General features: G+C 35.2%; 1 protein-coding gene across 4 annotated transcripts in view; it reads right to left on the bottom strand.

The window, feature by feature from the left end:
- The window catches only part of LOC125027344 (mediator of RNA polymerase II transcription subunit 24-like), an 18,113-nt gene that overhangs the window by 502 nt on the left and 7,611 nt on the right, over window positions 1–10,000 (bottom strand). For 3 of the 4 annotated variants that reach the window (XM_047616375.1, XM_047616391.1, XM_047616381.1), the window contains 13 exons: window positions 9,557–9,743; window positions 8,360–8,495; window positions 7,867–7,998; window positions 7,571–7,675; window positions 5,598–5,764; window positions 4,543–4,720; window positions 4,278–4,387; window positions 4,052–4,141; window positions 3,646–3,844; window positions 2,067–2,208; window positions 1,678–1,781; window positions 1,329–1,544; window positions 1–353 (listed from right to left, as the gene is read on the bottom strand). The exon at window positions 1–353 is cut by the window's left edge and continues 502 nt beyond it. In XM_047616375.1, the coding sequence (XP_047472331.1) occupies window positions 1–353; window positions 1,329–1,544; window positions 1,678–1,781; window positions 2,067–2,208; window positions 3,646–3,844; window positions 4,052–4,141; window positions 4,278–4,387; window positions 4,543–4,720; window positions 5,598–5,764; window positions 7,571–7,675; window positions 7,867–7,998; window positions 8,360–8,495; window positions 9,557–9,743 (2,119 nt within the window). The remainder of the gene's footprint in view (window positions 354–1,328; window positions 1,545–1,677; window positions 1,782–2,066; window positions 2,209–3,645; window positions 3,845–4,051; window positions 4,142–4,277; window positions 4,388–4,542; window positions 4,721–5,597; window positions 5,765–7,570; window positions 7,676–7,866; window positions 7,999–8,359; window positions 8,496–9,556; window positions 9,744–10,000) is intronic. The other variant, XM_047616400.1, reaches the window with a different exon arrangement.

Here is a 10,000-nt window from a genome sequence, read left to right as displayed (position 1 = left end):
CACAGAGTCAGTTCTGTGAAAGATTCATTAGCCAAGGCCAGGTTCCGCTGAACACACAAGAGCTTGGCTGCTGCTCTTCTTGCCCCAGCAGCCTGGGCTGGAGTTTGTGCACCAATGAAATCACCAATGAAATCCTTGGCCAGGCCAGACTGACAGGTGGGCTTGGGAGCAGTGATTGCCAACAATTCAGCAAATGTGAAAGCATCCGGTGGTGACAGGAGAGGCACCAAATTAGGCAATAATGCAGGAGGAGTCAGGGTGAGGAGGGTGTGGCTGTACGGGGCAGCTATAAGCTCATGTAGAATGTTAACAACAAGTCTGGTTACTGGACTCACAACACCTGCGCGGCTCACCTGTAATGCCAATTAGAACTTTTACAATCACAAAAAGGAATAAAATTACATACATTCATACATACATACATACATACATGTATGTATGTATAATATATATATATATAATTATTAACCCAATGCCGCCATTTAAAATGAACAAAAAATGGGGAAAATGCTGTGCCCATTTTCTATATATTTTGGTGAAATATCTGCCCATAGATGGCTCTGCTAGTGCTTAGCCACAAAGGAGTCAATTAGTAGACCTTGTGACCTTACCTGAATTGAATTGGCGGGAAAAACGTATTTTTTACTAGTGCTATGAATATCGATGGTGTTATTTTTATTATAAACATTATAATTATTATAATGTTTTTTAATATTAGTAACAGCAAAATAAGATGACGTAAAATATTTGGTAAATCAAGGGGTTAATTATATGTAATAGTAAATAAATAAATAAATAAAAATATACATGTAATATGCATCTGCTTTTGCATCCACACACCCATGTCTAAACACACAAGAATGCGCACATGCACACACGCACGCACGCACGCACGCACGCATGCACACACACACACAGACTAAATAAATATTCTTTACTTTTCATTTCAAAATTAGATCATATAAGAAATTAGAACTTCTCGATAAATCCTTTACATGAATCTAACATTCAACTTTATATCATACAAATTTGATCTGCAATAAGTGCACAATCCTGCACAAACTTTATTGGTGCACATATGCAATGCAAACAAGTGTACCCAATGTTGGAGCACCCCTTACTTTAAGCCCTTCACAGGCAGCCCAGAAGGCACTGGGTTAATAAATCACCTCTTTTACACTGACTTCTGAAATAGGCATAATAAATGAAAAAAAAATTACTTCCACATTTATAAGCCCAACTAAATTTTTCAGAGACTGAAATATAAAATTCAATAATTGTAATTAGGCACAATCATGCATGGTACTTCTAGAGTTAAATCGTCATACCTGTGTCATGAGCAAGAGTAGTGACTGTACAGCAACCAGAAGTGATGTCCCATCTTTTGTCAACCCTGGAGTACCTCTGGCAATTGCCAACTCTACAGAATGTGCCTGCAAGCTAGATTCAAGGTCATCCAGTATGCGATCATGGTAGGTACGCTTTCTGTAGTTGCTAGGTCCTCCAGGTGTGGCTCCCATTACCATACTCATTGTACTCCCTGGCTGTTGGATATTAAGAATGATTTAAGTATCATGATAAAATTATATGTCTTGACAAGTTCCCCACAGCAGTCTTTTTTTTTCTCTCATCTCCTTAATATTTTCTTTATTGGAACCCTTCATCTAAATCACTTACCTCTGGTTTAACAGGAGCTTGCTGAACAGCCAACCAAGCAGATATGATCATCATAACTGCAAGATGAGCCAGAGCATGTGTTCTAGGCTCACTAAGTAAATCAGCTGGGGAAAAAAATATATATATATATATATATATAGCAGCAATGAAAGTCGACATTCAATATGACTTTAGCTACTTTACAATAAGGATATGTTACAGCAATACCAGTATTTTAATTCAAAATATATACAAATATATTTTTTCATAATATCCAGATGTCAAGGTCAAATTAGACAAGCAGGATCTTACAGATATATATATATATATATATATATATATATATATATATATATATATATATATATATATATATATATATATATATATATATATATAACAGGTCTTACCTGAACATGGCCCAGATATGTACATGGGCAGAGCATGGACCAATAAACTTAGAGTGCAACCAACCACATCTTGGTGTAAAAGGGCGTAGATAAGATCAACTGCCCGAGCCAAATCTGACTTGAAAACACTCTGCATCCCAGTCTGAAATCATAGGAAATATCATTATAATATTCAGTCTTTCCAACTGTGGTGTAGTGTGTTACCTATGACTGTAATGCAAAACCACCTTTTAAATACAAAGCATTAACCCCTAATTGTTTATTTGCCATATGCTAGCTCACCGCATTGTGTGTGGTCTTTGCTATTTGCCATGATCTTGGCTGAACTGTCTATAACTAGGAGGATTTTTCTCTTTCTATGGATGACACGCATGTAGTGTCCCTAATATATCTGATACTGTTAGCAAGATTCCTGGACAGAAGAGACTGGTGTGTCCACCCCTTTTGCCAATCATACAGTCATGTTCCCTAACTTTTTTTTCTTGTAAACCAAAAAGGAGGGTAAAATAGTCATTCTGGTATTGTATAGCACAGTTAAACCAGCTAACCTCCTCATGCTCTCTTGTCTCCCATTCACACACCATACTATTATATATCACAGACACCTTCTGGTTTTATTATTCAAACAGTTATGTAAACATATTTTTGTTCTATAAATTCATTATATTTTTTTCTTTCTTTCTGTATATCTTATTTGTATGTTAAGGAAACATTTCCATTTTTATGCATACATGAGTGGCAACCATAACTTTTTCAACTATGGCATTCCACTGTCTAGTATGTATTTGATATATGACAATCAGACATACAGTAAAATCTTACTGCTGAAATGTGAAACACCAAAGTCTACCTTGGTGAAGCCCAATTTTTGGGTGTGTAAGGGGATGGGGGATAACCCTTTGTATCCAGTTGACGTAAGCATTACATCATGAAAAAAAATTGGATATTGGGCCGGGTGACAAGAGTATGCCATCGTGAAAAGTATGGCTGAAGGACAGGGTGACAAAAATTACTAGCTATGAGTCTAATCTTGGAGGAAGATTAGACTCAGTGGACATTTAGGAAGAGACTCTTGCAGTGAATGTAACATACTTGAGCCATGGCTGGAAGAGTACCAGCTCAAGGGAGGACACTATTTTCATGCTCAGGATCCTACATACTGGGCAGTGCATAACAGAAAATTGTATATATTTTAAAATTATACAAATAACAAAATATTACTATGGAGATGATATTGAGTAGATGCAAGGAAAAGTCTATCAAAATCTTGATATAACATATCAAATGACAAATATAGGGTTTGGAAAATGAAAAAAAAGGAAAGATAAAATGCTTATCAGAAAAAAATAATAACTTTACAAAGGGGAGGCAAAGAGTCTTGGTACCACACACAAGTGTTCATGTGGACCAACTTTACAAGCCACACACCCAGAAGAGTTGTCTTTCTCATAAGCCTAATGCCTGAATTTTGGGCCATGTATGAGCTGCAAGGCAACCAGATCCAATGGATTAAAGATTATACAAAATATCCTCAATATGTAAATCACACTCTCCTAGGGAAAAAAAATACCAAACATACTTTTACCAAATCGCAGACAAACCACTTGATACCACCAAGCCTTAGGAGATCCCGAAAAGTGGCCAGAGCTTTGTGTGTTATGACTCCTCCTGGGAACACCTGCTTCCATGTTTCTCTCAGCAGGTTTGACAAGGGTTCCTGGGATGAGAGGAGTGAGTTTGTACTTTCTTCTTTCAGAAGGGTTTTCCCTGCACTGCTGCTGTGTGGACAGAAATACTGGGGTAAGCTTTATATCAGATCAAAACAGAGTAAATTAAACAGATGACGAAAGACAAAAGAAAAAAAGTTGTTAATTCTTGCGAAAAAAAAATATATATCAACAATGTTGTCCTTAAAGACAATATGCCAATTCTGAAAAAAAAAGAATATGATCACTAGCAAGATATAAATGTAAGTATAAACTTACTTGTTGATATTATCACTGTTAATTGCAGGTTGTGTTCCTCCTTTCATTACCTGTGCCATATTTTCCACAATTTGCACCATTAATGTGGATCTGAAAAATTGTATTAAAACTATAGTGAAACTCTTTAGATAATCTTTTCATGATTTACCAAACCTTTTTTTATAAGATACTAACAACAATTATTTTTATCAGTATTTACTTTAAAAAAAATGGTTGACAGTTTTACCTATCCTTGAAATTTTCAAGAGTTGGTACAGATGCATCATGATCATTAAAAGAAGTCAGAAGGTAGTGCAAAAAGCTAAGTGGCTGTACTGCTTGCTCTCCATCCACCACCTGAAGAGAATTATATAAATTACACATTCTCATCATAAAAATTAAAACATAGGATAAGTATATTCCTGCAGGAAATTAAATAAATCATAATAACTACTTTTTTTCAACTTCTTTCACTTTTCTGTTTTATTATTCCTTTGCATTATACTACTAACCTGCACATGGGAACAGAGCCAAGTGGCAACACAAATGGGAAGACAACACAAGTGATATCGAAGGCGGTCAAGCAACTCTTTCACACGCTGTATTGGCACTGCTCCTTGTTGGGCAGCACTCACCACTTCCCTGAATGCAATTGCTGCTACCTGACATAAATCACTCCATGGCACCATACTGAAACAGAAAATGGAGTTAGCATAATATTATATTTTCTCAAGCATGAGAATTACTAGAGGTTTTGAAACTTCTACTGATATATACAGCACTGAAAAAAAATTGAATATTTACAAGAATTGTGTTGCAATCATCACAATCAGAGAGCTTCTTGTTAACATGAATCTCTTTGGCCTACTGCTTCAAGAAAAAGAGAATAAAGAACAAACAGCTACATGAAAAAATATTCATACACCTGACTCTCTGTTACTGCCCTTACTTAGTAGCTTGCCTAAATGCTGTAACAGAAATTTGTGGTACTGGATCTTAAGAATCTTAAGAAATAATGAGAACTATCTTAACTGGTTTTCAAGGAGATGATCTACCCTCCTATTTTGTTCATATTTTCCCATAAACACCAAGACACTGAATGAGAATGATGTATTTAATACATTTAGATTATATAATAAAAAATAAATGTGTCAGCAAGAATACCCGACATAATCACAAATCATAATAATTCCTTCTCTTTCCCTCTCTATCTCTTTCTTTCTTTCTTTCTCTTCCTTACCCTCTTCTTCAGTGTTTGCACTCACAAATAGTACTCCTTCACCAATAACTCTCACATGTCTTGTAAAGAACCTGGAATACCTGTTCAGTGGTATGAATAAGACTAACAAATGACTGCTAACAGCAGAAAATAATGCAATGAATTTTGTGCACTACAGCACACTTAGGTGTGTGTTAGCAAAGGGATATTGACTACTGAGGTGTAAGTGACAGCAGTAATTTGCAGTAACAAAATGCATGATAGCAGAGGGTTGATTATACAAGAAAACTGATGTCAACAATACTCACAGAACAGGATATAAAAAATACAGATATCTGCTTGACTTACTTGTACTTCAAATCAAGGTCTGTAACATTGACCTGTCTAATGAAGTCCTCAACGGCATTTTGGTCCGTGCGGGTGGTCATCAATGGTGCTTTTACATGGCCTAATTCAGGCATGTTCTCCTTCATCCACTGTTCTACAAAAGTCTCACACTTCTCTGATACAACCACCTGTATATTGGGGAAAAACAGGGAGCCTGTATTATTATGAACTGGTATTCCTATTGACCAAGGAAAGAACGGGTATATCATCAATTACCCAGTATCCTTGGTTCACACCAAACTAGATTATCCATACTGCTAGGTCAGCAGAGGTCACATAATAAAAATAATTCATAATTATTTACAATAACACTTCAGCTCCCTTAATTTTGCACCTCCTAAAGTTAGGAGTAAATGTAGGCAGAACAAGACTTGAAACTGCATAGAACTGATGGATATAAGTGTTCACATATGATTTTGTCTGGATTAAACTCCTGGATACAAATGTTTAGTACATACAACTTAGTACAAGGCTCAAATGTGCACGACATAATAAGAATCATGATAAAATGACAACCATTGTGAGTGGGTTGGCAATAAAAATGGTAATAAAAATAACTTTTCTCTAAAACTTCAAGTAACTGTTTAATCCAATGACTACAGATCTATGTACTGTCCCCTGTAGTATTTTATGAATTTTGTTACAAACAGATGGCTCCACATATGCTCAGCGAGCAAGGAGCCTATCAGTATGCCCTAGTGACTGCTCCTGATTTCACCACTCCTTGAAATTGCAAGAAAATGTTTTTTCCTATTAGTACTATTGATATTGATACTGTTATTATTCTTATTAATATTATGATTATTAAGTTGTGACAAAGCACTTGTAGAGCCACCTAAGTGTAAATACAATAAATTAACTTATATTACAGTGGGCATGGCATCTATTCTAGCCATCCGTGCCAACTGGGTTAAACAGGTGAGATCAGGCTGGCCTAGCATTTAACTTCTTGGTGACTTAATACCTGTAAAGTCATCTAGGTATAAACAAACTTAATAACTAAAATCACAGTGGACAGGGGATGCCTACATGCCCTACCGGTGTGTCAACTTGTTAAAACAAGTACCCAACCATCAACTGCTAGAAAACTGTTACTGTACTTGTATATATAACAATGCCATGAACATGTTTTATACTTTGTATATATCATTCTTTGTAATGGTAATATATTTAATCTTTTAAATATCCCACTAGCTTTGAAGTATGATTCAACAACATGTAATTGAAACCCTGTGATCATTACAACCAAACAATGAATAAAACATGTACCAGAATAACTATTGGATCCAGGTAATGTGTCCATCATGTCACGAAAATATCCAGGTTGAGGGGCAGGTGACGTGAACATGCTGTCATGGGAAAATCTGCCTGTAGGTCAGGTGATGCAAACATACTGTCATGAATGTTGCAGCTGAAGGCCGGGGTGATGGAAAAGAGTGCACAAACTTATTGGGAGTTTTATTTTACTCATTTGGCAATTTTGCATTATTCCCATCCATGTATGAATGTGGAACGAAATGTCCGGGAGCAGTGACTGGAAGAGCGCCAGCTCCATGGTTTGATGCCATTTCCATCAGGAATACATGCCTCAGCATTGTATTCCTGATGCTGTGAGCGGCAACGCAGGTTGTTTTACAGAAAATTTAATATTACGTAAAAATTCTTAAAAATTACAAAAGTTTTATTTTTCTTGCACTGAATTGTAGACTACCTTGAGAGATGTCTGTGCAATCATTGGAAAATGGACAAAAGTCTAAAAGCATTTATGCATAAAAAGAGTCAAAGAGTCTATAAACACGTATTTGCATGTGCCCGGCCTACAAGCAGCCCCCTGTCACGTAACCTTAATGCCTGGATTTTTAGTGATGTGATTGCTGTGACACAACTGGATCCAATGGGTTAATGATGGTTATAACAGACACTTTTATACTTACATCTATGCCATAAAGTTGTGCAATATGGCATAACAAGAGGAAGGATATATCAAACATCAGAGCACGGTTGATAGCCATTTTGGAAGTCTCTCCAGGTTGAGGATCCTGTAGAAGTGTAATATATTAATAATGCCTAAGGTTAACATAGTATCATTGCAGCAGATGACAAAATATATAACATTAGCAATGATGACACATGTCTTTTAATTAGTATGGCACCAAAGATCTTCCTTCTTTTTTCCTTAATATAATCATATATTCATAAATATATACAAAATAAAAATAAAAGAACTTACCATACTGACTTCATTAAATTTGACAAACTTCTGTGCAAATATATGAAGACTGCCAGAGGCAGCAGCTGCAACCAGCAGCAGATCTCGACTCTTCCCACTAATCAGCAAATTCATTACAGGTAAAACCGATTCCTGCCAGAACAATAACAACTTAATCTATTATTATTAATAATCCCTACAATGTCTTTTATATAACCATTTCTAGGTTTCCTTACTGAAGGTCATTGTAATTATTTTAATTTTTACTGGTTCTGATAATATAAGTAACTTTTGTATTATCATATTCATAATTATTTCAGTTACCATTTTCATCATTGTTATTATCGTCATAGCTATTCTGAGCAGTTTCACTACCCTCTTACACAAGCAATCATTAATATAACTACCATAATCACTAGTACTCAGAAATATCATTATGAAATGACATTCATTTATTTGAAATTTATGACTTGAGAGCAAACAGCACAGTTTCACACGCAACCTAAGGAAGTACCTGATTCTTATTACTGAGTGTCTTTAATATACTGGTAACAGTAGGCTGGGCACGGAGGATGAGGTTCGGATTACCAGGATGTGAGCCTTGGGCATCATTCTTCTGAATATTGGACAGAACATTGGATTCCTTTACCCTGCAATAAAGAACAAAAATAAAGTTATAAAAAATACACCTTTTACTGATGTTTATGAAATAACATATAAAACAATAAAAGAAGTATTCAGAAACTCCAAATAACAAACATAGGTAAAAATATTTACTGCTAAAATATGTAGGTTATTTGCTAATAAAGGGGGTCAGTTGAGTTTACAATTTATGGATCAATGAAAACATTTGATACTAAGCGTGTCCTGGGATACACCAAGCTGCAAGATCTCTAAATAAGTTAGCTAGACCTGGGTCAAAACAGGTACTACAAAAGATCACTGGGTATCAGAATTAACACAGGTCATAATGATTCATAGGATGACATAATCAAAAGAGTGTAGCATAAACATATTCATAAAATGCAGAAAAAAAAACACACACACACAGAGTCATGGTATGTATGTACATGCCATGCCCACTGTGAGTTTATTTTATTAATTGTTTTTTCACACATAGATGGCTACACTAAGTCACCAATGAGCCAATTACAAGTACTGCCTGTCTCACCTATTTACCCTTTTCCTTGATTTTTTAAAATATCTTACGTTACCTAATATTGCTGTTACTAGTGTTTATAACATTATAGCATTTATAATGTCTGTAACAAATATAACACAATTGATATTAATAGCAGTATTTAAAAAAATATATGAAAATATGAAAGGAATGTCAAAAAGGAAAAAAGGTTAGCTAAACAAATCTAGATAGCAACCAATATATTAATTTTCTTTTAGCATAAATGATAAATGAGTAATGTATTGATAAGAAATTAGGATGCTTCTAGACAGGCAGGTATATTAGGTAAGTTGCAAATACATAGATTTAGGCACTGCATACATGTCGCAATGCTTAGTCTATCAAAGCGTTTGCTACTTTACATGCTCTAGATATTCTGCACTAGGAAAAGCCAAGCCATGGTACACTGGGTGAGACTGAAACAAGGTAGCCAGAACTGGGATAGGCTGAAATGGGTTATCACATACCCGGATTGGAGTGCTGGGTATCAAACCCTTTGTCTGATCTAAATTTGATATCAAAAATACAAACCTTTTTGTAATGATTTCCTGGGCATCTCTTTCTGATATCAAGCTGGTCTTGTTACAAAGTTCATTCAGAAGGTATTCAAGACAATTACAGTTGATTCTAGAGTCAACTTGGTCTAACAGTATTGTTAATTGTGCCAAACGCTGAACTGCTGTTAGTAAATCTTCAGATTCTCCTGTGGCATTTTCTCCTGCAATAATCAATACATTATCTAAAATAACCATAAATATTCTATCAATAATTAATTTTGCACTAATAATTTACATGAGAAGCTTACTGCTGCAATACAGCAAAACCTACTCACAAAAGTAATAAATGAAACAGACTGATGTGGATTTCATGTTCATATATTTTTTTTACTTTAATGAACTGAAACTGATATAATATTAAGAAAAAATAAATGATTACCTAGAAAGTATAATTCATCGTCAGTATGTATGAACTCAG

This window comes from Penaeus chinensis, chromosome 1 (genome assembly GCF_019202785.1).
Source record: "Penaeus chinensis breed Huanghai No. 1 chromosome 1, ASM1920278v2, whole genome shotgun sequence".
Classification (NCBI taxonomy): domain Eukaryota; kingdom Metazoa; phylum Arthropoda; class Malacostraca; order Decapoda; family Penaeidae; genus Penaeus; species Penaeus chinensis.
This window is presented reverse-complemented; position numbering and strand designations above follow the sequence as displayed.